At 52.6% G+C, this 25,928-nt stretch overlaps 12 protein-coding genes across 12 annotated transcripts; 7 read left to right on the forward strand and 5 right to left on the reverse strand.

Moving 5' to 3' along the window:
• Positions 1–14: 14 nt before the first annotated feature.
• On the reverse strand, positions 15–4,102 carry STT3 (dolichyl-diphosphooligosaccharide--protein glycosyltransferase subunit STT3). Its single transcript, XM_046093040.1, has 6 exons — positions 3,753–4,102; positions 3,622–3,645; positions 3,419–3,499; positions 2,715–3,308; positions 1,536–2,664; positions 15–1,472 (listed from the first exon to the last, which is right to left on the reverse strand). The coding sequence occupies exons 1-6, from the start codon at positions 3,880–3,882 to the stop codon at positions 1,202–1,204; spliced, it is 2,229 nt and encodes a 742-aa protein (XP_045949018.1). The 5' UTR covers positions 3,883–4,102; the 3' UTR covers positions 15–1,201.
• Positions 163–591, forward strand: LDX57_011293 (uncharacterized protein; the record flags this gene model as incomplete). The annotated part of the gene is made up of 3 exons (XM_046093039.1): positions 163–176; positions 304–428; positions 512–591. The coding sequence occupies 3 exons, from the start codon at positions 163–165 to the stop codon at positions 589–591; spliced, it is 219 nt and encodes a 72-aa protein (XP_045949017.1).
• On the forward strand, positions 4,001–4,979 carry LDX57_011295 (CSN8/PSMD8/EIF3K family protein; the record flags this gene model as incomplete). The annotated part of the gene is made up of 3 exons (XM_046093041.1): positions 4,001–4,380; positions 4,475–4,656; positions 4,708–4,979. The coding sequence occupies 3 exons, from the start codon at positions 4,001–4,003 to the stop codon at positions 4,977–4,979; spliced, it is 834 nt and encodes a 277-aa protein (XP_045949019.1).
• A 543-nt stretch (positions 4,980–5,522) lies between these two features.
• Positions 5,523–5,991, reverse strand: TIM11 (ATP synthase subunit e; the record flags this gene model as incomplete). Its single annotated transcript, XM_046093042.1, has 3 exons — positions 5,523–5,593; positions 5,698–5,881; positions 5,968–5,991. 3 exons carry the CDS (start codon positions 5,989–5,991, stop codon positions 5,523–5,525), a joined length of 279 nt encoding a protein of 92 aa, XP_045949020.1.
• A 348-nt stretch (positions 5,992–6,339) lies between these two features.
• LDX57_011297 (putative dynein intermediate chain) lies at positions 6,340–8,527 on the forward strand (the record flags this gene model as incomplete). The annotated part of the gene is made up of 3 exons (XM_046093043.1): positions 6,340–6,471; positions 6,536–7,345; positions 7,409–8,527. 3 exons carry the CDS (start codon positions 6,340–6,342, stop codon positions 8,525–8,527), a joined length of 2,061 nt encoding a protein of 686 aa, XP_045949021.1.
• A 544-nt stretch (positions 8,528–9,071) lies between these two features.
• LDX57_011298 (uncharacterized protein) lies at positions 9,072–10,715 on the reverse strand (the record flags this gene model as incomplete). The annotated part of the gene is made up of 5 exons (XM_046093044.1): positions 9,072–9,382; positions 9,469–9,923; positions 9,984–10,107; positions 10,322–10,454; positions 10,527–10,715. The coding sequence occupies 5 exons, from the start codon at positions 10,713–10,715 to the stop codon at positions 9,072–9,074; spliced, it is 1,212 nt and encodes a 403-aa protein (XP_045949022.1).
• A 619-nt stretch (positions 10,716–11,334) lies between these two features.
• Positions 11,335–12,690, forward strand: LDX57_011299 (uncharacterized protein; the record flags this gene model as incomplete). The annotated part of the gene is made up of 6 exons (XM_046093045.1): positions 11,335–11,499; positions 11,559–11,595; positions 11,655–11,731; positions 11,781–12,160; positions 12,225–12,292; positions 12,353–12,690. The coding sequence occupies 6 exons, from the start codon at positions 11,335–11,337 to the stop codon at positions 12,688–12,690; spliced, it is 1,065 nt and encodes a 354-aa protein (XP_045949023.1).
• Positions 12,691–13,957: 1,267 nt separating this feature from the next.
• Positions 13,958–15,543, reverse strand: LDX57_011300 (putative MFS transporter; the record flags this gene model as incomplete). The annotated part of the gene is made up of 3 exons (XM_046093046.1): positions 13,958–14,084; positions 14,155–14,519; positions 14,575–15,543. The coding sequence occupies 3 exons, from the start codon at positions 15,541–15,543 to the stop codon at positions 13,958–13,960; spliced, it is 1,461 nt and encodes a 486-aa protein (XP_045949024.1).
• A 1,645-nt stretch (positions 15,544–17,188) lies between these two features.
• LDX57_011301 (uncharacterized protein) lies at positions 17,189–19,075 on the forward strand (the record flags this gene model as incomplete). Its single annotated transcript, XM_046093047.1, has 3 exons — positions 17,189–17,252; positions 17,358–18,408; positions 18,475–19,075. 3 exons carry the CDS (start codon positions 17,189–17,191, stop codon positions 19,073–19,075), a joined length of 1,716 nt encoding a protein of 571 aa, XP_045949025.1.
• A 342-nt stretch (positions 19,076–19,417) lies between these two features.
• On the forward strand, positions 19,418–20,530 carry LDX57_011302 (uncharacterized protein; the record flags this gene model as incomplete). Its single annotated transcript, XM_046093048.1, has 1 exon — positions 19,418–20,530. The coding sequence occupies one exon, from the start codon at positions 19,418–19,420 to the stop codon at positions 20,528–20,530; it is 1,113 nt and encodes a 370-aa protein (XP_045949026.1).
• Positions 20,531–20,874: 344 nt separating this feature from the next.
• On the forward strand, positions 20,875–25,840 carry pmt4 (dolichyl-phosphate-mannose-protein mannosyltransferase). Its single transcript, XM_046093049.1, has 4 exons — positions 20,875–20,966; positions 21,047–21,326; positions 21,395–23,039; positions 23,113–25,840. Exons 2-4 carry the CDS (start codon positions 21,093–21,095, stop codon positions 23,568–23,570), a joined length of 2,337 nt encoding a protein of 778 aa, XP_045949027.1. The 5' UTR covers positions 20,875–20,966; positions 21,047–21,092; the 3' UTR covers positions 23,571–25,840.
• Positions 24,584–25,492, reverse strand: PRN1 (pirin family protein; the record flags this gene model as incomplete). The annotated part of the gene is made up of 1 exon (XM_046093050.1): positions 24,584–25,492. One exon carries the CDS (start codon positions 25,490–25,492, stop codon positions 24,584–24,586), a length of 909 nt encoding a protein of 302 aa, XP_045949028.1.
• Positions 25,841–25,928: the final 88 nt, after the last annotated feature.

Raw genomic sequence — 25,928 nt, forward strand, 5'->3', positions numbered from 1 at the left:
GCCCGAGTCCCGGCGGATTACCGTACCGTCCGTATCGTACCGTATCCATCTTGCCCGATGGATTCCTTTCGCCTTTCGCCTTCGTCCTCGTTCTCGTCCTTGTCCTCGTCTTCGCTCCCTCCTCACCCTCGAATAAGGTGAATCACTAACCTCGACTTCACAATGGCTAGTGGAATGTACGTTCAAATTGATGAGTGACTGATTGAGTTGCTCGACCCTCTGATGCCCCTCTTGTGCTCTCTTTCTATCCCGCATGTATGGCCGGATCAGCATCAATTAACCATGTCATTTGGACTTCTTCAGCTTCAACTCTACCTACTACAACCGGGACTCTAACCCCGGTGCCGCTCTTCTGCGGGCCCGTCGTCCTTATCTCTTCAAGAACGCCGCCACCGGAGTTGCCCTCGTCGCTTTCACCATTGGAGTCTGTACGTTTACAATCCAATCCGGCCTTCTACCCTTCATGATCTCTGGAGATCGTTGAACCGCTGCTAACGATAGGGTCCGAAAGATGCCTACACGATTAGCGCCGTCGGTCAGGATGAGTTCTCCGACGTGAAAGTCCCCGAACCCCCCGCCAAGAAGCAATAAACATGCCGCCATCACCCGGTTATCCACTCTAGACAATTGCAACGGAGATCTTGTCAAAATGCTATCTCGACTACAGTGTCACATGAATATGGAATATAATGGAGGACCTTGAATTCATCTTTCGGTTTGCGCTTCTGCGTGGCATGGAGCGGGCTATTGGCAATCTCCACTCCCAGGTTATCGCAGTCAGGAAACCAGGTACGCTATTCCCGGAGCGCGACTGCTTCAAGGAAGTGCGCAGTTGGGAGCGCATACGGCGAGTTGCCGTCATGCTGCTTGTTCATGGAACTCGTCTCCGCCTATGTTGTTTGTCCGGGCATCGTCTGTATATTAACTCCTTTTGAATAAGCGAAGATACCACCACCCTGCTCTAATCGCGCGAAGCATTGGCAAATGTCTACGTAGCTATCTTTGGATTTGTTCAATGGGTTGCATTCCCACAAGATTGCGTGGGGACCAAAAGCTACACAACCGTCTAAATCGATGGTCACAAATACAAGAAACATGGAATTGATGGTAGGATAAGATACAGCGTGCTGAATAAACTGGAGGGGCTTCTTTATTTTCGGGAAGCCCCATCAAGCTGGAAGGGAATCACAGATCCCGCTCTTCATTCAGTTCGCAAGACGCGAGGGCCTCTCTTCTTGGTCGCCCGCTTGCGCTTCTGACCCCGGTCAAAAGCCATGGCGCTACCATGATCACGACCCAGGTTATCCAGATCCTTGACCTTGTAGAGACGGATGATCCAGTTCTCGCTAGTGAACGCTTCTTCGAGCGTCGACAGTTGGGGTCCTTCGGCGGGGAGACGGGAGCCGCGGACACGGTCCACGGCCTGGCCGTGCTGGAACAGAGAGTTGAAGTTGTGGTAAGACATTTTGTACCTACAATTATCGTGAGCACGCGCACCAGATATCATTTGTCAGTTAGTAACGGGGAATTCTTACATCAAGCTGTTGCGCATGGTGGGGGTTGCCTCGTCGTCCACGCGGTATTCACCTCGCGCGGTGAAGAAGTCTCGTTCCTTGACCTCGTCGGGCCAGATGCCCTCGGCGATACGGACCATCCACAGGAACTTGTTGATGTCGTCGCCGGAGTAGCCGAGCAGTCCGCCAAAGACCACCAGGACGTAATCAACGTCGTGCTGGCGGAGAATGGGATAGCTGACCTCTTCGCGCGAGCTCATGGCCTTGCCGACAGTGGCAATGTGGGTATTGTTCCATGTGTTGTTGTCCACGAGAGTCGGGCGGTCAGCCATGCCACCGATCTGGTATCCGTAATCCCACCAGGACATGATCTTGGCGTCCTGGGGGGTGTTCTGGCGAAGCCAATAGTACGCCTCACGGTAATCATCGATGATAAACTGGCTACCATCGGGCATTCGGCTCGCCAGAACGACAGAGGGCGAGGAGTAGGCGTTAGAGGTAACCCAGGTACAGTGGGCCACAAACAGAAGCAGATAGACGACGACCGAGGACGTAACAATACCCTTGGAGAGATACGAGGCGATTCCGACGGTTGGGGTCCTTGCAGAGCGGAGACCATCCGAAGAGGCTTCCTCACTGGCCTTCGCCCGAGGGTTGGGTCCGGCGGGCGCAAACACGTAAGTGTCCAGGATAGAGGAGAGCACCAGCGCAGCGGCAACACACACGATGGGAGTCAGGGTCAACATGAGTCGGACCATGACACCGGCGAAGTAACTGGCAAGCACGGAGTAGATAATGACGAATACATGCTCGTCTCTGAGTTCGCGGAAACACATGTAGACGCCGGCAGGGAACAGCCAGATCAAGAAGTTGAGATCAAAGAAGAATGCCGGCCAGGCGGTAGGCTGGTGCTCCGACACCGACGCAATGATGGGGATGTGAATCTTTGCATAGCCGGTATCCCACAAAGAATAGAACCGACCACTCCATGGGGCGATGACCCCAGACACGGTGAGCACGACAAGCCCCGCAAAAGCAAGACCAAAGACGATGATGATCATGGCGGTAAGGAGTCGCTGGAACTGCTTGCCAGGAATAAAGCCGCGGACAAAGTCGGCGAATGCCACAAGCTGGAGCAAGCCAAAGACACCTGGCCCAAAATCAGCATGGCTCCCAATAACTCATCGAGGACCGACTTACCCAAAGCCGCCATGTGGTCACTGTTCCGAATAGGCAGGAATCCGACAAAGGGAATTTGCATGCTGGCCAGAGTACCCAGGGCGTACCACGTGGTGTAACTGATATATATCCGGGAGCTGTATCTTCCCATGCAGAGAAGGACAAAGACATGCAACGGGATCAGGTTGGTGATGAAGACATATCCACCCCAAGCCGAAACCATGTAGCCGTAAAAGAGAGCAGCCAATGCGCCCCACATGATCGAACCATTCTTGAGAGCCTTGATCCACAGGAAAAAGGTAAAGACAAGAAGGAAGATCGCAATGGCTTCGTTATCGTAGCTGCCTGCGACCGATCGGGAGATGTATCCGGGGACAATACCCATGAAGGCAGCGGCAAGAAGTCCCGCAGAAGGAGACGTAGACATCTCACAAGTCAGCAAATACATTGCGTACGCCGTAAGACCGGAGAAGGCAGGAGCCAGCAGAACACAGATATTGCGAATGTCGACGGGAATGGTCAGGAATCGCAGGACGTGGTAAATGACACCACTGGTCACCATGAGACCGGGGTATAGCGTGCCACCAGTGACACGTCCCAGAGGATGCCATGTTCCTATGCAGATATCATCGATCAGTAAGAATTCCTAGATCAGCAGCCAGGCCAGCCCGCGACGGCTTGTTGTGCAAGCAGGGAATTAATTTGTACGCCCAAGGGCCACGTACGGTCATCGAACCAATCCCAGAAGCTATGGAAGCCATGTTGAACCAGGTATTTCGTGGCTCGGAAGTTGAACCAAGGGTCGACTGCGAAGGTTGAGATAAGTTAACGCGGAATATCGAGACGCAATGATGGTATTCCGGGTATGTTCAGGCGAGAGTCCAGCACACATATCAGGGACGGGTCGATTGGTTGACATGAAACATACATTCGTGGATGATACTTTCGAATCCTAGTGGGCAGGAGTTAGCATTGAGGTCAATTGATGGATCACCAGTGACATGAGTTTCGATAACACCGGGAACAACCATCATAAACGGATGACACATGAGCACATACGGATAACACTGAACAATCGACTGGACACGGCGGCAGCGGCGATAGTAGCCAGGATGATAATCCGCAGCAGACCGCGGGTGTTCCTGCCGGAATTGCCCTTTAGGAGGACATCGACGGGCGCTTCGGCCATGATGGCCAGGGGTCCAAAAGAACAAAAGATTCAATTGGGGAGAAGGACGGTAGTAGATGGCTCCCGTCGAGTCGTTAAGCCTGCGAGGAGGGAGGTGAAACTGAGATCGATGAGGTCGATGGAGGAGCTGCGCAAGGTGGTCTCTTTCGGCTTGGCGCCAGGTACCGTAATTACCACTATGACGGTACTGTTTTTGGGGAAACCTCCGACTCTCCCCCGCATCACAGCTGCGGCTTCATCTTCGACTCCCCCTCTGGCTTTCGTTTCGACCGACAAGTCTATCCGTCTAATGTCTTACACCATGAATACCCCCCTGTCGACCGAACGCATCTCAACCATCTTCACCTCTGCTCGCTCCCCCTCCGACCTCTACGAGACCCTCGCCCAGTATGAAGGCGATGCTCTATTACTCGCCTCCTCGAAGCAGGGGAATAACTCAGACCTCCTATCTTTCTTCTACTCGACATTCTTCTTTGCACATCTTCTAACGGATCAAACGTACGTTCTGTCAACCCGTCATGCCATACACCTCTCGATACATACGTACATCGCGGCAGGATGACTGACATCCCCTCGTTATTCTGGGGCATAGATACGAAGCGCGCGCCATGACGCAACGAATGCCCCCGAACCTATCCCAGAACGATCCTTCCCTACAGAACTGCTTGGTTCTACTACGTGCCGTCTGGCAGCGGGATTATGAGCAGGTCTACAGGATTCTCCGACAGCTACCGTGGCCAGAGCCACTAAAACCCGTGGTAAACAGCTTTGAGAGTCAGTAAGCCTTGCTACTTGCAAGTAACGCCTATCTGACCTTCGTTCTAGCTCACTTCCAAGAAAAAACGCTCAAAGAGGTCAGCGGGGCCTACGAGGCGATTCGACCGGCTGCGGCTGCTAGCTACCTCGGCCTTGACCCGGACTCGGCGGAGAAGGGAGATCCGGCAATAATCCAGAAGTTCACAACCCGTGGATGGACATGGGATGAAAGCACTATGCTCCTACACCCCAAACCTCTTCCTACCGCCCCCGAAACAGACCACGACCTACAAAATGGGCTGGGCCAAATCATGGCGTTAATCGCCAAGCATGCGAGTTAAAGCGGATAATATTTATGACGCTATGATATTCGTTCAAAATCCAGACAACGATAATCGATAATCTAATGGTGAATTAAGGAACCGGCGCCAACATACTAGCCAAAGACTCGGTACCTCTGAAGAATAGCCCCAGTCACCCGGCAGGACCCCCAATGACTTTGAGTTACAACGCTACAAGTGGGGCAAAGGGTGTTATGTTTCAAGGGCGTGCACGGAACAATGTGTTCAGCAAAGACACCGAAGCATACAACAGAATCACTTGCTCTTCTGGTCCAACTGTAGAGTACAGATGCACGACAGCCCAGGGTATGTACAAGACTCGGAAAGAATCTCTAAACGTAGTAAAAAGAGAAGAATAAAAAGAAAAAACATCATTCCTTTCGCTCGCAAGGACACGATTCTGGGAAATTAGACCAAACAATAATACATAATCGGGGGGACCCCGAACCATCCTTCTTTCTTGTACCCTAGGAGGCACGATCTTCGTACCTAAAACAATGCCGAACCATCTTTCTGCTCATGCTGCATATCCAATCGTATACTCTAGTTCTCTCCGGCCTTCAACTTCAGGAAGGCTTCCAGGTCGAATCGGCTGTCCTCGGGATCCGTGATGACTATAGGAAAGTACCAATTAGCGTCGGATCGCGAATGACGCCACCTTGTCCGGATACGCAGCCGGCATTGAACAAAATGCGATCAAAAGATAACCGTGACATACCTCCGCTGGTCTTGGAGTCCTGGGGTGCCGTCTTCTTCTTCCACTCCGCCTTGGCCTGCTCGATCAGGCGCTCCTGGCGAGCGTATTCACGGTCGGCCTCCGCACGCTTAGCAGTGGATGTGATCGAGGACTGGTGGTAGACACCGTAGACGAGACCGGCTACGAGAGCCGAATAGCGCAGAACCTACATGGTGGGTAGGCAGCATGTCAGTCACCTATCAAGGGACCATTATCAAACCGGGGGGGAGGGAGCCCCATGCGGACACTCACATTGACACCTTGTGTGGAAGCCATTTTGAGAAAACCCTGGACTCCGGAGCGGCAATCGAAAAGGACAGAGAATTGAGGGGGTAGAAGAGCCGGATTCCGAGCGACCGTTTGCAGGGGGATCAGATGTCAATGGCTGGCAATCGGGGATGCTTCAGAAGCTTGTCGAGACGAAGTTCCTGTCGCGAGTTTTTCCGGCCGGCTCTCCTGTGCTTATGTCATCCGCCGACCCGGAGTCTGCGGCGCGGGACGGGGAAGGGAAGGGCAAGTTGAACTAGCGCCGACGGGGTAAATAAAGAATACGTACCTAGTCTACACTCCTCTTAGCTCTTAGATGGGACTCTGCCATCCCCTTCCAGAGCACTCCACGTCACCATGGCTTCCATGCAGCAACGAAAGGCGGAGATCCTGGCCAAAAGGGCCAAACTCGCCGAACTCAAGCGACAAAGGGAGTTGCGCCAGAAAGAGTTCTCCCAAACACGCGCTAACACCGGGGATGCGTCTGAGGTACAGAACCGGTCGATCGCCCTTTTCTCGAAGTTCACCGTTGCTAACTTGTGACCCCCTGTAGATTGTTTCGCCTGTTCCCAGCCGGTCTGATAGCAGAGCAGAGCTCGATGACCTGATTTCTCGTCTTGTGGACCGTCCGGGGTCGGCCTCCGTGAGCCACGCCGATGGCCCCTCGCGAAAAGGAAGCAGACCCAATTCAGTGTTGAGTGCCAGTCAACTCAGCGGCGATAACACCGAAGCTTTCAGTCCCCCCACGCGACCCGTTTCTCAATCAATTGCCGTCCAGACAGTTGGAGCGGAGCCTTATCCCTCCGGTCCTGAAGCACCCCCGCCCCCTGAACCCAAACCGGAGATCGTCACCTACAGCAAAGCCGTGCAGACAGATGATTTGAAGCAATATCAGCAAGATTCCTCGTCGGTTGATTCAGAAGGGGAGGATCAGGACCCTGCGGGTTCCGGCAAACGTTTGAGCAAGAAAGATCGCGAACGGGACGAGGAGATTCGCAAAAAGCTTCGCAAGGAGATCGAGGATGAGATCCAAGCCACTCAGCAGCAAACCCAAGAGAATGCTACGTCCGAAGCTTCGCATTTGCGGTATCCGTTGCGTACGCTTGAGGATGACGAACTCAAGGCTGTCACTTCTTCCGACGATTTCTTAGACTTTGTTGAGCGATCCGCAAAGGTGATCGAGCGCGCGCTGGATGAAGAATATGACGTACTGGCAGACTACGAGCTTGGGGGTATTGATGGCGAGCTGGAGGATGACGATGAACACGGAAAGAAAAAGAAGACTATCAAGGAGGTTTGCCAGTTCTGGGACGAGCGATGGAGTAAGAAGCGTATGATCAGCGACGTGAGCTTCTCTCCAAAGGTAAGCCACAGCTACGATCCAGTCCACCTATCTATCCGTGGATGTCTAATGCCCTGCTTTTAGTTCCCAGAGCTTGTTCTAGCTGCGTACACCAAGAACCCTTCTGCGCCGCATGAGCCAGACGGTCTGGTGCAGGTTTGGAACCAACATCTCCAGTCTCGCCCGGAGTACGTTTTTCATTCAACCTCCGATATCCTGACTGCCAAGTTCTCCCCATTCCATCCCAATCTTATTGTTGGTGGCTCTTACTCCGGACAAGTCTTGCTTTGGGATACCCGTTCGTCTCGCGCTGGTGGGGGTGCGCCTGTGCAAAAAACGCCATTGACTGGGTCTGGACACACCCATCCAGTCTACAGCATCTCTATCATCGGCACACAGAACGCGCACAATATCTTGACAGCATCCACAGACGGTGTGGTTTGCGGCTGGACAGTCGACATGCTTTCCCAGCCTCAAGAATATCTCGAGCTGTCCACACCTCCACCCTCGAAAACTGAAGATCTCGCACCCACTACCATGTCATTCCCGCAATCAGACCCCACGTTCTTCATTGTCGGCACCGAAGAAGGAGGCATATATCCATGCCACCGGTATGATCGAGCAGGCGCGAAGGCGGGTACAGATCACCGTCTTGCCTACCGCGGCCATGCGGCCCCCATAATGTCAACCGCTTTCCATCCGGCCCGGGGGCCCGTCGATCTAGGTGATCTGATGTTGAGTTCGAGCTTAGACTGGAGTGTGAAACTATGGCGTATCCGCGCGCCAGCAACAACTGCGCCCGCAACTTCGGCTACAGCGCAGGTTGTCACCCCAATCCTTGATATCAACCGGGAAGATGTCGTGTACGACGCGCGGTGGTCCCCTCACCGCCCGGGTGTATTCTCTCTCGTCGACGGTGCTGGAAACCTCGAGGTCTGGGATCTCTACACGGACAGCGAGGTGCCAGTGGCGAAAACGACACCCACCCCGGGCCGCGGTGGCATTTTGACACAGAGCCTCAACAAGGTTGCATGGGAAGAGCGTGAGGGCAAACGTATAGCTACTGGTGGTCTTGACGGTGTCGTAACGGTATTCGAGGTTGGAAAGGGCCTTAGTGGCACTCCTGAGGACGTGCCCAACGAGGAATGGGCAGGGATGAAACGGTTGATTGGAAAGTTGGAGCAGAATGATCGAATGAACTGAACTGGCCCGAGATGCTATCGTGGAACGAACACAGCAATTGGCCCTTTTATTCACTTTTTCGGCAACTTTATCGTTGGATCACATTTCCAGGAGGAGCTTCTTGCTCGATTCAACTCTGCTCCAATATGTATCAACATTTCTTTGAGTGGCGCCTCTGTTTAGCTTATCATATACCCCTTGGGCACCTTGGTTGATGTATGTATACATTTATGTAGTGCAAGAAAGACCTACAGACAAGTTTAGATATTATATCCCGGATATGTACATGCGAGAAGGCCCGACTTTATTAGTGTCAGGTGATATGAAGGCCGGAGCCGTACGGCGGGGACTTGATCATTCCTCTCTTTCTTTCTTGCTCAGATACTCCTTGCTCCACAGCATCTATTGTTGTCTAGCAGCCAAGATTATCTTCACATATACCGGTCTAAAGATTACGACAGTGTCGTTGCACACGAAGATTCGCAAGTACATACCAAGCAAATGCCAGCCCTCTATGCTAATCACTACATAGGATTCTTCATCTCTTCTTTCCTTTTGTCCCTCTCTATTTGATAGCCTCAATAATACCCTCACCTCCTCCAGGGGCTTGATGGAAGAAAATTTTCTTCAGTCCCACTGATGTCAGGAGCTCACGCCATTGCTTCTCCGTCCGCTCGAAGGCGGCCACCTGGACCATCATCATTACACTTATGCAAGCCGTTGGCAGATCGCAGTCTCTATCAGGGATTATTTGCTCGTTAATAATGAGGCGAGAATAGCCAGGCTCCATGGCATCGACGATGTTGCTCAGGATGGCACGGGCCTGCTCCTCGGGCCAGTCATGCAAGATCCAGTGCATGTAATATGTTCGAGCACCTGTACCACAAGATAAGTCAGTTTGGTCGAAGGTATCCAGAGCCAGAAAACCTGCACAAACAGGGGACTGTCAATAGATGACGTACCTTTCACGGGCTGCGCGGTAAAGAAGTCGTGAGGCATCAGCTCGGTTCGCTTAGGCGGATCCCGAATGCTCGAGATAACCTGAGGCAGATCCTGCAGGACCAGACGTCCTGGGAGATCTTGATATTTATCGTTCAGCGCATGCAAATAATGGCCTTCACCACCGCCAATATCCACCAGCAAGATATTATCTGCGGGCTCGCTTCGGAAGCCTTTCACAATACTGCCTTGCAGGTCATACCAGTCAACCCAATTAGGAGTCGCCTGCTGTTTCAAAGTCATCCATTGTTGGAAATCCTTGGCCACTTCCGGATTCTGGCCAAGCCAATCGAAATAGCTGAGCTCGGTGTTCAAGCCCGCTTGGAAGGGCGTATCCACAGCAGAGCTAGGATATTGGTTATTGTTTCTACGGAAAAACCCCGGGGCACTGGTGGTACAGAAATGGCCGACATCAAAACTAAAAAAACCTTGGAGTCAGATAAGAAGTACTTTACGAAAGACATCGATGGGGACCTACCAGACTCTGGTTGTTGCCTCGATAGTGGAGTCTGCCATGATCATTGTAAGGGGAGAAGGCATGTATGTTTGTACATCTTTCTCAAGCGCGTATCCAGCAGCGGTGATAACTCGCATAATCTGGTCTTCGCCAAACCGGATTGATCAGCACAAAATAAGCTCCATGACATGAGAAGGCTCAAGATGCAAAGAAGATCTTCGATGATCGACAAGGTCTGAGTGGGACCATGGCGTCTCAAGGATATGGTAAAGTCAATCCATCTCCACGACTTATTTTTTGGACCCGGGGTAGACACCGATCTCGCATGCAAAAGAGATTGAATTGGGGCCTTGACATACCGACAAGAATTACGCTGGCACCGGACTCACTCGCGATCTGCTGCGATGTTGTTCCTTGACTATGGCTAGCAGCAATCATTTTGAATGCCCCCAGCTGAACTCCCATGCGGATTGCCATTGGTAATGCGCAATTCTTATGGAATTGAATATCGTCAGAAAATTATAACGGAATGTGAAATCAAGAACACATGTCTTCTCAACGTACCAGAGCGACATCTTGGATCACCGTTTCCGGCGGAGGTACCAAAGCACCCAGTAGCCCCCGGGCCGCCTTGATGGCTTTGGAACGAGTAGTATCGTCGATGCTTTCCTCGTTAGATTGTACGGTTTGTGTCAAAGCTTCGATTTGCGCCTCTAGGGACGAAGCGCTAGCGCCAATTTTGTCTTCACTCATCTTTGAAAACAAATTGAGAGTGTACGGTACTGGGAATTTGCCAACAAGAGGCAAGAAAATAGTGAAGAGAGAGGCAGAGAAGCAGAGAGGCAGAGAAGGACAATGTCGAGGATCGCTTGGACTGGCTTCAGCCCAATGCAAACCGAATCCAAATGAACTATTATTTAAAGTGGAACCTAGGGATTAATCGGACTCCAACACTGACAGGCACTCGACAGCCAGGACAGGCGCATACTCCGTGGTGGAGCACTCAACCACCTTTAGCCCTTTACCTGCGGCTTACGCACACTCAAGGCTTCTAGTCCGGAATCCGGGCTGTCCGAAGCTTTCACTGCTACAAAAATTGCAAAATTGAGCGTTCAAGAACATGGACCGTGGTTGGCTGAAGGACAATCAAACATGTGGAGAGAGGCGGAGATTAGAAGGCCCTCTCGCTGCGAACCAAAGATCGGATCTCCATCCATTCCATCGTGAGCCATGGTCCCAATTCTAACCTTTTGAGCGTGAAATTATGTAATGCCCATGGCAAACAGCCGGAGAGAATCAAAAAAATTCATAAAGATGTTGGTTTCCTGTTCCCCGGACCTCTACGCATCGGGTCCCTCGCTCTCCGGGGAAGATGAACGGTCAGACTGTCGATGATTCCTACTGCGGTGACTCGCTCATGGGCGTGGCCATCGCCATTGCTGTTGTCCAGATCGTGATTGTGGCCGCTCGATTCTACACACGATACATGCAGAGAGTGGCATGCGCTCTGGATGACTATCTAATCGTGCCAGCCCTGGTACGGATCTCCCGCCGTCTGGATGTATTCGACTGTGCTGATTCTTTTCTTGCATGTAGGTGGCGAGTCTTGGGCAATCGGCCTTATATATTGTTTGTACGTACCAAGCCAGCCCTGTCGCGTATACCAGACTAATAGGCGTGTCTTGCGTTCAGTGCTCAAGGTTGCGGGTCTGGGATATCACATGGAGTATGTCTTGCAGACACCACAAAAATTGGTTTCCCTGGAAAAGGTTGTTTCACATGATCCCTTGAGGCATTCGCACTGCTGACGTTGCGCAGGGATTGTATGTAAACCAAATCATCGATTTTCCGTTTACCGTAACGCCAGCAAAGATATCAGTCCTCCTATTTTACGTCCGCATTTTCAATACCTTCAAGTTCCGAATGTTTGCCTATGCCGTTGGCTTTATCGTCCTTGGTCACGGCATTGGTGTTCTCTTTGCCGCCATCTTCCAATGCTCTCCGATCGCATATACCTGGGATACGACCATCCCAGGGGGAACATGCTTTGATCAGCAAGCGTTCTACCGATATGTCTCGCCCCCGAACATTCTAACCGACGTTTTGATTCTCGTGATGCCTCTGCCGTTTGTCTGGAAGCTCCATACTCCGATGGGACAAAAGTTGGCGTTGACAGGGGTCTTTTTGCTCGGAGGATTGTGAGTGTGCCTCGCGAAAATAGAAACCCATCAGTGCGCTCTTTCAGGCTGACCAGTACCGCAGGGGCACCGTGGCGAGTATTCTACGCATGACTGTCTTTTTCCAGGAGAATGCCCTGACCGATCCAACTTGTATGTTCTCCCGGTCAACCTAATTGATCGATCATGGGCGATGATTAACCATCTCAACAGGGGCATCGGTTAACCTAGGTATCTGGACCGTTTTGGAAGGGGGTATTATCATCATCGCCGCGTGCCTGCCTTCGATCTGGCCATTGATCGTACGAATCCTGCCCAACCAGTTGATGAGCAAGCATTCATCTAAAAATCGGCAACCGCAACGGCATCGACACACGACCAGTCAACCGAAGGCCAAAGGAGTCATTGGATTCACCCGATTGGGCGACAGTGCCGAGACCGATAAAACTCTAGACGTGGATCCATCATCACTAGAAACTCAAAGCGTGCCTACGGATGATCATCCAGAGAGCATCTCTATGCGGAGCGTGAATAAGCATCGAGGAGCATAATTTAGCGAATCGTCCAGACCTATACTATATCACGATACATGATCTCAATGTCATGGAGCCCATACATTTTCTGACGATGCATAGCGTACGAGACCAGGACAGCGATACCACCCAACGCTCACCACACTTGGGAAGGAAGGACCCCTGAGGCGCTCACAGTTTGAATTTCTGACTTAAGCGAAGGGAGTGCAACCAAGGGAGGATGGGACCATGAAACAGTTGGACCCATCCTAGATTAGATCGTGACCATGCGAATCGCGAGATCTAAATGTCTCAGTCTCACTATCGGGTTAGACTCGGACCTGCCAAGGTTCCCATGTGGGACTACTACTGTGTAGGACTGTACACAGTAGGTCAGGTCAGCTTCCACAGCCGAGGTCATCGACGGAGTAGTCCGTACTTCGAACCACTTGCGAGTCAGAGCTCCATTCTTTCAGCTTTCAGGCTTTCAGCGTTCTACGGAGTACACCATACGTACCTCCAGTTTCAGGCTTTCGGCTGCCTTTGACCCGGAATTATAGATTGCAGACCCACTTCGATCAAGATCAAGTGGATCCAGCCACGCCACCGGAGAACGCTGGATGCCGAATGGCCCGCAAGAAGAGTTCGCATCAATTAGGCTAAATGAGCGCTAATTCTTCATACTGCAAAAAACTCCACATGCATTTCATCACAAAAAGATTAATATCAACAACTTCAATATTATGTGAAGGAGTAATAGAAAGGTCCAGGTGATTGGAAAGATATCTCTCGAATACTTACGATCCTTCAATTGCAAGATGCGAGATCGAAAATAGAGAAATCTGACATTCCTTTTCCATGAGGTTCTATACAGGAAACTCTTGCAGCACTCAAAAAGCATCAAAACCACGAGAAGTACTAAGCAGAGGACTTGAAGGAGCGCTACACGGAACCTTGGGAAAGAGCCTTCATGGCTACAGCGATCTGGGCGAAAAGCCCTAACACCTCAGGATGGTATGTATGTGCATGCCTCAGTCTAAGTACATATCTCTGGTATTGCTGTGTCGCGAGGATAGGTGGGGTTCAATAGTAATTATTATGCTCACACTGTCGGTCGAGCTCTCGGGGTTGCCCCCTTGCACAAGATAAGCCATCCGGCCTCAAATATAGAATTCCTCTATATTACGAATCTATTACTGTCCACAATTACATCGCTATAGCGAGGTTCATTGTACCATCCCAGTTCGCCTCAGTTCATCATAGAGCATGTTCAGCACCAGCATGCAATTCTACGACCCCAACTCACTCAGTATGTATATCGGAAGCCGACCTGCATGTTCTGGGGCGCCCGCTCATTCCGGTCATATCGTCTATTGCAGATATAAAAACACACTGTGAATACCCCGACGATGGCGATCATAAGAATGTGCGATCTGTACCAAAACGTTAGCCCATAGCCGTTAATCCGTAGATCTTGTGGCGCCTGGAAGCCGTCATACTCACCCAACAGATACCCACACGGCCGTTGCATACTGCGGCGCCTCCTGCTGTCGTACGATATAGCTGCCTGCTACACCACCCAAGCCGTTGCAGGCCGCGACGGCCGCCGCCGTGGTGGCGCGTTTCCATTGCCCGACCACGTTGTTGGCCATGAACGCATTCAATGCGGCCCAGTTGGAGACGTATGCGCCGGTGGCCAGGAAGGTGCCAATGTACCGCACCGTGACCTGAGTCGAGGCTGGGAGGCCGAACATTAAAAACCCAGCCACCAGGCAAAGCGCATTGAAAATGATCAATGGACCGCGTTTGCGATACGTGTCGCCGATGAAGGAAGTGAATAGAACGGGAACAACGGACCAATAGTACGGCTAATCGCAAGCGATCAGAGATCTTTGCGTTAAAGAAGACAAGCAGATAACTTACTGGCGTGGAAAGAAGAATTGAATCATTACTGGAGAACCCCATTCCAGACTGCAATATAATGGGCAGAAAGTAACTCAGCGCTGTCGACACCAGATTCAATAGAAAGAACATGCAGGCGAATCCGTATAACTTAGGATCAAGGAAGTTCACACCGATCTTGCGCCAGGTGAAGGGCTCTGGCACGACGTCGCCACGGTCCAGCTGAATACGTCGCACAGCGACTCGAGCCTCTGTCTCCGAAAGGAAGTAAAAGCTGTTGCCAGCCCGTTCGGGAAAGTCCACCATCCACCAGTACGTTAAGGCACCAAGAACGCAAGTGATGAGCCCCTGCACAAGGTACATCCAGCGCCATCCTGCCAAGCCTGCGCGGCCATCAAGCAGGTTCAGCGCGTAGTTGACGATATTGCCGGTGGCCAGCACGGTAACCTCGCCTGACTGGAGGAACGCGAAACGAAGCTGTTGCTCACGCCGGGTATACCAGGTACTGACCAGGTAGGTCAAGCCCGGGTAGATACCGGACATAACCATGCCAAGGAGGACACGCAGGGCGATCATTTGCTGCCAGTTGTGAATGAACGCGGTGCACAGGGTGATCAGCCCGAAGCAGAAGGTGATGGCTGAGAACCAAATTCGGGGTCCGATCCAGCGCACTGCGACCGTACACGGTAGTTGAAATACAACACTGGCGATAGTGAAGATGAAGATGGAGACGGAGTAGCGCGTCCCCTGCAGGTTGAGATCCGTTAGCATGCTCGTCACCGAAGCAGACGAGAGAATGCCCGAGTCGAGCAGATTGAGGCTGCACAGAATCCCGGCGATTGTACAGAGTCGCACGTCAACTTTCCATCGAATTCTCTTCTCCAGCTCCTTCAACTCTTCTGGAAGAAATTCCTCTTGAAGGTCTGTATCTGTCAAACCGGGCCGCAAACCAGGCTCGTCGGCCATGAGACGAGGGGTTTTCTCCGTCATGGTGAAAAATGAGGGATTGTATATTGCCCCTTGAATTGCGTTGTTGGTTGAGTGCGATCAATCCATGGCGCGAGCGAAGGGAATGACGAAGAGTTGGAGTCACGGCTGTTTGGCAGGAAATGGAAAGTCACCGAAAGTCACGATAACGACTAGTAGCGAACAGGTCAGGCCTCCCCCGCCCGGCTGAGACTTCTTCAAGATCACATTGGCTCGATTCGGCCCGGCAGATCAACCCCGATCCATGCTCGTCCTCGGCCTTCTGGCGATTAAGAAGCATAAGCTCAGTCCTTCTGATCAGTGATCGGGTAATTCATTTGTACCCCCGCCATCTGCTTGCCCACGACAGCTCAGCACCCATCTGTACTAGTTACCGACCGGCAAGGTCATCCAGAGATCGGGGACTTTTGTGCGATGATATATTATTCACTTAAAGGTCAGTCGGCGTCTTCTCAGGTTTCATGGCCTTCACCTCCAATGCTGATGGTCTTCAGTGAATACCATGCCCACAGCAACGAGTCTTCCGGCTTCTGCTTAGCATTCAATCCGGACATTGGAGGGATCTCCGAGATATATAACAATAACACTGTCAGCGCAAGCTTATCATTATTCACTCTTTCATTCTGCGGACTACGAACCCCTTACTCCGGTCCGATGTCGATCGCTCGCATGGCTGTGCAAGAGTGGGCATCATGGCAGGATCAGCCAATTCCGTTATCCAATCGACACAGAGCAGGTGGTTCATGATTGCACTACTGATTCGTGTCAGTTGATTCCTTTAATAATTTTCCAACAGCCCTGTGTAAGCCGATGGCTCCGGAGTGTTGGTTGAAGAAGGCAGCAAGATTCCCCAGTCTCTACTCATGCAACTTGCTGACCGTCTGGCGAGCCAAGAGCGGGCACAGTGGAGATTTCCAGAAAGTCTCCAATCCTTGGAGAACAACCATATGGTTCCATGTCGTCACAGTCCCCAGTCCTACTATCGCTGGCGATAGCATGCCCATCCATGGCAATTGATGACATGGGAGGCCCCTTTTACACGTTGCCAAGTGTCTGGAGAACCGATGACCATGAGGTTCTGTCTTCAAATCGCATCTGCCAAGCCTCGTACTGGCCGTTGCTGACATCGTGGAGCCCTGGATCTTGCACTTGGCATGCTCTTGCTCTTCCTATCTCCGAGAAATTCCACAGTCTGTTCGGGACTCGGCGGCTCATCTCACTCCCAATCCACCGGACCAGGTGGCTGTGCGATCGGTTCTTTCTGCCAGAGATGATCACATCGGTAGATGTGTGTAGTTGTCATGTTCCCTCGAAACTTTAGCGTGCAGAACTCCAGGTTATGCCCAGCACCGATGACGACGACGATTCAACGCATGCATGCACCGACAATGGACTCCGTACCTACCGAAACCTTTTTTTTTTCTTTTTGCCTGGTTTGATAGCTGGTCCCGATTATTCAATGCCTGCTCGAACGGAGAGATTCATCAGCCCTGCCCGTGCGACAAACGGCGGTTATAAATATGCCTTGGACGATCAGCCCTCCACGGCCCCATGAACTAATTAAACCCCTAATCTAGTACCAAGACGGGGCCCTACGGAGTACTTAAGACGGATCCGCCCCAGAACATCAAACAAACAATCGTCTGGTATGAAGATACGCAACCTTCTAGCTGCTTCAGCTGCACTTTTGTCATGGGCTTCCAATGTGACAGGTGAGTGTCTACTGTCTATCAAGTCACGAGCAATACATACACTGTAGTCTGCCTGGGAGAGGCCAGTTGGGGATAACTCCGGGCTAACCGGTACTGATATCATAGCGCGTTTTGCCGAGACCCCGTTGCGCCTGGTGAACTCGACCTCCAATCCCGCCTCTCATGACAGTCACTCGTCGCCCCATTTTAACATCACTGCCGATGTCGAAGGGAGCCGGAACTCTCTAGCCTTCGTGCTGGAGACAAACCGAGAGTTTACTGCGCAAGATGCATACGTTCAGTATATAGATGTACATGGAAATGTCAGGAGTGTTGAGCCATCCACGCAGTCAACATATCATGTTACGAAAGGGTCGGTATGGATGCGGTCTGCAGGCAGACCGTGGGTGAAAGTCGGTTGGGCAAGAATTACGGTGTTAGAAGATACGACCAAGCCTTTGTTCGAGGGGACGTTCGCTATCTCATCGGAACAATACAGAATCCAACTGGAGCAGGATCGCAGTGATGGCTTGTCGGATCTCCAGACAGGCTACATGCTGGTCTATCCGGCGTCGGCGCCCTCGATATCAGGCCAGGACGATTCGTCACTTCAGCAAACCTGCGCATCCCCTTCAATGGCTATCTTGGATCGTCGACAGTTGGGATGGGACGGTGACTCGGCGGAGGAGAACCTGGCGGACACAGTCGGGAGCACCTCTGGCTGTCCAACATCTAGACGGATCGCGTATATTGGCGTTGTGACGGACTGTACTTATTCAGGGGAATTCAACTCTACTGATGCCGTGCGTCGGAACATCATAAACGTGGTCAACACCGCATCGGTGGTTTTCGAGAACAGCTTCAACGTTTCGCTAGGGCTCCGGAACATAACGATCAGTGATGCCGATTGTCCCGACAGCGCCTCCCGCTCGTCGCCGTGGAACGCGCCTTGTTCTAGCGGGAACTTGAACTGGCGCCTCGACCGGTTCTCGTCTTGGCGAAGCTCTATCGACGATGACAATGCCTACTGGTCGCTGCTAACGGGCTGTCCAAATACCGGTGCCGTGGGGATCTCCTGGGTTGGAGAGTTATGCAACACGGGCGCATCGGGATCCCGCAGTTCTACACCTGGAGCCAACGTGATCGCCCGGTCTCAAAGTGAATGGCAGGTTTTTGCGTACGAGCCACCACCCTATCCTTCTTTTACCTGTGTGGAATGACTGACGTGTATATGAACATCTAGACACGAGTCGGCGCATACATTTGGCGCCGTTCATGACTGCGACTCTAGCACCTGCCAGGCGGGCGCGGACAACGACTCGCAGTGCTGTCCTCGGTCCTCCTCCACCTGCGACGCAGATGGAGAATACATCATGAACCCGTCGTCGAACAGGGGCATGACGCGATTCTCCCCGTGCACCATCGGAAACGTCTGCTCCCGGTTTGGGTCCCGCCGTACCAACACCCAGTGTCTTGTGAGCGCCAGCGACGCCGACAACGGCGGCAACTCAACCGGCGTCCCGAATGGCCAATGCGGAAATGGGATCGTTGAAGCGGGAGAGGCATGCGACTGCGGAGGGAATGCATGCAACGAGCGCGACGCCCGGTGCTGCGATAGCATGACGTGTCAGTGGCGGGGAGGGGAGGAATGCGCGCGGTCTCGGGCCGGAGGAGGAAGCGGAAGTGAGGATGACAGCGCCCGATCGTGGGTGGACGCGCATCGGCCGTTGGTTATCGGGCTGAGCGCCGGGATTGGGGGCGCATTGGTGCTAGCGGTGATTCTGGCCATAATCGCCTGTTGCTGGCGACGGCGCAAACCCCGTAAACTAAGTGAAAGTAGTTGAAATGCGAAACTCGAAAGTGGCCTGTCGGAGGATAAGCAAGAATCCCTAATCGACGAGAGGGGAAGAAAGCAACCCCGCAACTTCTCCGCCCGTCAGTCCGGACGAAGGGAGCAAAGCAGCGTTGCATGTCTGCGAATGCGTCCTTTTAATTAAGGGGGCGATGACACTTTGCAACTGTAACTCTTGACTCTCTGGGTCTGATCTCGCTACGGTGTAGTTACCGTGTCCCTGACGTTCCATTCATTTTCACCGCCAACCCTGTCGATTTCCAGTCCTCTTCATCGCCCATCAGTTACAGCGTATCCTGCCACTGCCACCTGCTTACAATCTCCACGTTTCACGATGGTCGAACTTATTCCTCCCCCCGATCCCCGAGACCTTCTCCCTCCGCTCTTGGCCTGTCTCCCCACAGCCTTCGTGTCGCCTCGTCCTCCCCCAGCTCTCCTGTCGCTTCTATCGCCCATCCTCCGTCAACGAGTACAAGTCTTCAGCTCCGTTTCCGCCTCTCCGACCGAATCATGGCTCCAGCTCCTGTGCTGGAATGTCGGGAAGGCCGAGCGTCTGCAGGCACTGGTGGACGGCACAAACTTTGAGCCCCATCCCGTGTCGGGCGAAATTGAGTTACCCGGGGAAATCCCGGTGACGTACAAACGGATCGATGAAGAAACTCTGCAGTCCCGGATGCTACTGGCCGACTACAGTCTAAGTGTGGTTTACCTGTGGTGTCCGACCGATCAAGAAGGTGGAGGACCCGGATGGCGAGTCGCAGAGTTGCTCCCCGAGAAAGGCGAGGCCGAAGACGACAAGGAGTGGTCGATTTCCATCGGGGAGGCAAATGCGCAGGCGAAGGAGCAGTTGATGGAGGATGCTCTCAGATCCGCCGAGAAGCATGAACAAGCCGCTGCTCAAACGGCAGAAGAGGAAGACGACGATGATGATTACTGGGCCCAGTACGACGCTACGCCCGGCAGAACTCCCAAGGTCAAGACGCCGGCTCCCAACTCGCAGCGAGAGACCTCCGAAGCGGCATACTTTTCTCGGTATGCCGAAGTGCAGCCTGCGATGGATAACCATGACCCGGAGGAGGAGCAACAAGCGCCGGGAGATTCGTCCTTGAATGGTGACATGCTCGCTAGTCTTCTTCGGCGCCAAATCAATGATTCGGAGACGGGGGAACCGGCACCTCCCAATGGCGATGGTCTCAACGGGCACAGTGCCATGCCCTTGAACCACCCTCGACCGTCGTCCATCTCGTCTGGGAGCTCTGACGCCGTCGCCAAGTTGGAAAGAGAGGCCGAAAGTCAGTCCGCGTGCGAGATTGGAGTCAAGCAGCATATTGGCTCGAATATCAAGAGTTTATTCCGCTTGGCGAAAGCTACGGGGATCTCTCGAGCCGAATTCCAATCACTGGTGAAAACCGAACTGGACCTTTTGGAGGTAACCGACCGCGACTAAATATTGAAAACCCATCTGGTCTACTTTGCTTCTTTTTGCTTCTTTGGACATCTTTTTTTCCACCCCCAAGGTGTTCGGTCAAATAGATGGCCCTTTCTCTGTACATACTCATACTGGCATTGGGGGCCGTTGGGAGCGTCAGGAGTTGATTTGCTGTATCTTTTGCTTTTGACCGGATTGTAGCTTCATTTTGAATAGTACACCGTCATATAGAAATTGAAGAATACCACACAGTTCCTTGCTTGACAATGGCATTTCCTGTTCACAACTTCACATGTTCTGATGCTCGGACCCACGCCTTGTTCCGTTCCGCGCTGGACTGACGGAGACACGCAATCTGGCCCCATCACCATCGTCCTCCCCTTCCCCGAAGTGAGAGAGAGAAAAAACAAAAGACACGCCTCTCCTTTTCTATAATGTTCTCTTCGTAATCATTGTGAGTGGTTCACCTCCGCCTTATTCACTTGGGTTTGTTTGGAATTGTTTATGCTGACCCTTACCGCGTCCTCCCTCCAGTACTTCTAGCTGGTCTCCAATCGTTATCCAATCTTTACCCGCTATCATGTCTTCGTCTCCTTCGCCCTCTCTCCGTAAGAGAGGCGGAAAGAAGGAGGCTTCTCCCGCGCCGTTGGACGGCGGTGCCTCTCCTTTGTCGCAATCCGCAACCCCCAAGCCTCAGTCAGAATGGGATTATCGGCTGGCCATAACCGTTCTGACCGTGCTGGCATTCATCACCCGATTCTATAAGATCTCATACCCCGCGGAAGTAGTGTTTGATGAAGTACACTTCGGCAAGGTAAGACCTGGGTTACTCTGATTCAGCTTGTGCTCCCCGGGATATATCCTCTGACGTGGTTCGTTCAGTTCGCATCCTATTATCTACAACGTACCTACTTCTTCGATGTGCACCCTCCGTTCGGCAAGCTTCTCTTCGCTTTCATGGGCTGGTTGGTCGGCTATGACGGTCACTTTCTGTTTGATAACATCGGCGACTCGTACACCGAGCACAATGTCCCTTACGTGGCTCTCCGTGCCATGCCCGCAACTCTCGGCGCCCTGACCGTCCCGGTGGTGTTCTTGATCATGTGGGAGTCTGGATATTCGCTGCCTGCCTGTGTTCTGTCTGCTGGCCTTGTTCTGTTCGACAATGCGCACATTGGTGAAGATCGGCTCATTCTCCTGGATGCCAGCTTGGTGCTTACCATGGCACTGAGCATTCTCTGCTACATCCGCTTCTACAAGCTGCGCCACCAGGCTTTCGGGCGAAAGTGGTGGAAGTGGCTCCTGATGACCGGTGTTTCTCTCAGCTGCGTTATCTCCACCAAGTACGTCGGAGTGTTCACTTTCGTCACCATTGGAGCCGCCGTCTTGGTCGACTTGTGGAACTTGCTGGACATCCGCCGTGCCAACGGTGCGTTGAGCATGATCGAGTGGACCAAGCACTTTGTGGCCCGCGGATTTGCCCTCATCGTTGTTCCTTTCTTCTTCTATTTGTTTTGGTTCCAGGTCCATTTCGCCATTCTCACCCGTTCCGGCCCTGGCGACGACTTCATGACCCCTGCTTTCCAGGAAACCCTCAGCGACAACGCCCTTTCCGCGCAGTCAGTCAACATCCAGTACCACGATGCCATCACCATCCGTCACAAGGACACCAAGGTGCTCCTGCACAGTCACTGGGAGACCTATCCTCTCCGCTATGACGATGGTCGTATCTCTAGCCAGGGCCAACAGGTGACCGGATATCCTTACAACGACACCAACAACCAGTGGGAGATTATCCCAACCATTCCCTTGGAGCTTAATGAAGGCGAGGGCCACAATGTGCGCAACGGCGACGTTGTTCAGCTCCGTCACCTTGGCACTGACACCTTCCTCCTGACTCACGACGTTGCCTCTCCCTACTACCCTACCAACCAGGAATTTACCACCGTCTCCCAGGAGGCGGCCAATGGTGATCGACGCAACGACACCCTGTTCGAAATCAAGATCGAAAACGGCAAGGCTAAGCAGGAGTTCCGAACCCTTTCGAGTCACTTCAAGTTGATCCATGTCCCTACTCGCGTGGCGATGTGGACTCACACCACTCCCTTGCCGGAGTGGGGATTCAAGCAGGCGGAGATCAACGGGAACAAGAATGTTCTTCAGAGCAGCAACTTGTGGTTCGCGGACTCCATCGAGTCGCTGGAAGAAGACAGCCCTCGCAAACACAAGGAAGAGCGCAAAGTGAAGCAGCTCCCCTTCTTGCGGAAGTACCTGGAACTTCAGCGTGCGATGTTCTTCCATAACAATGCTCTGACCAGTAGCCACCCTTACGCTAGCGAGCCCTTCCAGTGGCCCTTCCTCTTGCGCGGTGTCAGCTTCTGGACCAAGAATGATACCCGGGAGCAAATCTATTTCTTGGGTAACCCCATCGGATGGTGGATTGCCAGCAGTCTGTTGGCGGTGTTTGCTGGTGTCATTGGTGCTGACCAGCTGTCCCTTCGTCGTGGAGTGGATGCCGTCGAAGAAAGTGAGTAATAGCCTTGATAATGAAACACCCCTCTAGTTCACGAAACTAACATTTGTTTTTTTTTTTTTTTCAGTTTGGGGTCCTGGAGCACGATCTCGTCTGTACAACAGCACTGGTTTCCTGTTCCTCTGCTGGGCAGCTCACTACTTCCCCTTCTGGCTGATGGGTCGTCAGCGTTTCCTACACCACTACCTGCCCGCTCACCTCGCCTCGGCGCTGGTGACGGGCGCGTTGGTTGAATTTATCTTCAACCTCCAGCCGGTCTCCGTGGGACAGGGCTCGACCGACGGCGAAGACGACCCTTCAGGCAAGGCCAAGGCCTCCACTTCTGTGCGCCACTTCGTTACCGCCAAGGAGCGCATGGGCACCAAGTCCTTCGTTGCTGGGTGGATTGCAACCTTGGTCATCTTGGGAGCCACTTTCTGGGGATTCTGCTTCTACGCTCCTTTGACGTACGGTACCCCCGGTTTGGATGTCGACGGTGTGAACGCACGCAGATGGCTGGGCTACGATCTGCATTTCGCTAAATAAACATCACGATCCGCAACGGCCAGCGTTGCTGTCCATTGACAGCGACAAGAAACAAAACAAACGCACCCAGGATTGGCTCTTCCTGTCTCCCCTCGGGTGTAGGCGCTCACCCGCCTTGTAGATTATATTCGTGCTTATGAGCAGGTCTTCCCTTTGTTTGGCCTATAGTTATGATGTTTCTTGGTGGGAATTCGGAGGGGCTCGTCTCGTCGATAATGCACCGGGACTACATTGATTTACAATCACGAGTGGAAGGGGTTATGTCTTCTTAATAAGATCCCTGACTGTTATCCCAAGTGGAGTTTTGGGGGCATATGGGATTGTTCAAGTGGACTAGAGCGAGGATCCGTTTTCTCCTAGCATATTTTTCATTTTATCTCATTTCTTTTTCCTGTTGCATCTTGTCCTGTTTCGATAACAATGTTTCACTAACCTGAAAGACTCAAAATAGCGTTTTCTTTTGCATATCCTACAATCAATCAATAAAAATTCCATTACCCTGATGAAGCCGATTAATTAAAACGCTAGGCTACGCAGGCGCCTCATCGATTGAAGCAGAATCTCGTGTCCGTACGCTATATAAACCCACAATGCAGTAAGTAGATAATTGTCCGCCTTACTCAGCTGAGCAAACTGGAATTGCCGAAGTAGGCCTGTTTAATGTAGCGGGTCGTCTGCGGTGTATGATAACTGCATCGTAGGTAGTCCTGTGTATACCTACGCAAGCCCTCGATCAAATCAAGGCGCTCCTAGCAGATCCTATAGGTGTTTCTGTGACATGCTTGGTCTTGTAAATTCATTCTTTCAGAGTAAAATGGCTGACTAGCTACGGGAGTAGAAAGAAGAAGTAATTGCAGCACTTAGAGATAAAATTTGCAAGGATCAAATAAATATAGTGTACAGTGCTAATTGACTGAATAAAAACAACACAGAGTAACGCCTAACAGGAGTATCATATCATATCATAACAAGAAAACAAAAGAAACAAGTTCGATCACCATTTCGCAGCTTCCTTAGAAGGCCATTCTCTTGCCGATCTCACTCTCCCACCCGCGAGTCCTTTCGAACCCGTTCGACGCGGTCTGGTAGTCCATCATGGCCTGGTAGACCTCCTCCTGGCTCGTCAGGACGAAGGGTCCGTACTGCACGACCTTCTGGTCTAGCGGCTGACCGGCGACCAGCATGAAGCGAGCTTCAGACTCGGCGTTGTCGGGCACGGACGCCTCGACGTAGTCGCCGGGTTGGTCGAAGACGACGTTGTGGAATTCCTTGACCAGTTGAGTGGAGTCGTTGGATCCGAACACGGTGGTGCCGCCCAGCGTGTAGGCAAAGGCGTTCCAGCCCTGTGGCAGGGGCTGGGCGATGCGGCCGCCGGGCTGGATGGTGACGTCCAGCAGCCAGACGGGGGTGTAGGCGAGGTCGCGCACGGAGTCGACACCATGCGACTGGCCCGAGATGACCTTGACGGTAACGCGGCCGTCGTCGACGCGGGCAGTGGGGATCTCGGTGGCGCGGAGGTCGCGGTACCGCGGCTCGCACATCTTCAGGTGCTTGGGCAGATCGACCCACAGCTGCATGCCGACGTTAGGGGAGCCGTCGGGATTCTCATGCGGCATCTCGGCGTGCATGATGCCGCGGCCGGCGGTCATGAACTGCAGGTCACCCGGTCCGATGGTGCCCTTGTTGCCGGCGAAGTCCTCGTGGTCGACCCCGCCAGAGAGCAGGTAGGTGATGGTCTCCTGGCCGCGATGCGGGTGGTCGGGAAACCCGGCCCCGCGCCCGATCGTGAAGTGGTCGAGCATCAGGAAGGGGCTGAAGTTGCGCAGCTTGGGGGTGCCGATGGAGCGGCGGACCCGCGCGCCGGCGCCCTCTGCTTGCTCGATGGCCAGGAAGACCTGTCGGATTGCTCGAGGAATGGCCATTTCGGTGACTGGAAAGACGACTGGATAGAGATCGTGCGACTGGATGTTGTCGGTGGTGATAGGAGGAGTCTGGAGACGCTGCAATAGAGTGGAAACTAGAGAGTGGACGTTGTCCGGATGAAATGGAGTAAAGGTGGATCTATAAGTATAGAACAGTGGAAGGAAGATAGCTGTGATGCCGATGAAAAAAGACAGAAAGGGCCTCATGGACGCGACGAGCGACTCTTTATACGGGAGCGGGAGTGTAGCGGGAACTTGGTAGAAAAGACTAGAGCCATTATTAGGCGAAGTTTGTCACGTCTTATAAGGAGTCAAATAATCATGAAGCGTTCTGGAAGGTGGATTCTAAAGATTATTGACGCTGACCAAGACTCCCGTCAGCAGCCGCTAAGCCCTTTGCGGCGGTTATTGGCAATCTACGGTTCCGCACTGGTTC

Source organism: Aspergillus melleus (genome assembly GCF_016097325.1).
Source record: "Aspergillus melleus strain CBS 546.65 chromosome Unknown contig7, whole genome shotgun sequence".
NCBI classification, from domain to species: Eukaryota; Fungi; Ascomycota; class Eurotiomycetes; order Eurotiales; family Aspergillaceae; genus Aspergillus; species Aspergillus melleus.

What these genes read in the sequence shown, in the direction of transcription:
- STT3 (XM_046093040.1), bottom strand. Translation starts at nt 3,882, where the DNA reads ATGGCCGAAGCGCCCGTCGATGTCCTCCTAAAGGGCAATTCCGGCAGG. An exon ending in CTGGGATTGGTTCGATGACC is followed by an intron (nt 3,309 to 3,418) that starts GTACGTGGCCCT and finishes ATATCTGCATAG; the next exon opens with GAACATGGCATCCTCTGGGA. An exon ending in TGACCACATGGCGGCTTTGG is followed by an intron (nt 2,665 to 2,714) that starts GTAAGTCGGTCC and finishes ATTTTGGGCCAG; the next exon opens with GTGTCTTTGGCTTGCTCCAG.
- pmt4 (XM_046093049.1), top strand. Translation starts at nt 21,093, where the DNA reads ATGTCTTCGTCTCCTTCGCCCTCTCTCCGTAAGAGAGGCGGAAAGAAG. An exon ending in ATGAAGTACACTTCGGCAAG is followed by an intron (nt 21,327 to 21,394) that starts GTAAGACCTGGG and finishes TGGTTCGTTCAG; the next exon opens with TTCGCATCCTATTATCTACA. An exon ending in AGTGGATGCCGTCGAAGAAA is followed by an intron (nt 23,040 to 23,112) that starts GTGAGTAATAGC and finishes TTTTTTTTTCAG; the next exon opens with TTTGGGGTCCTGGAGCACGA.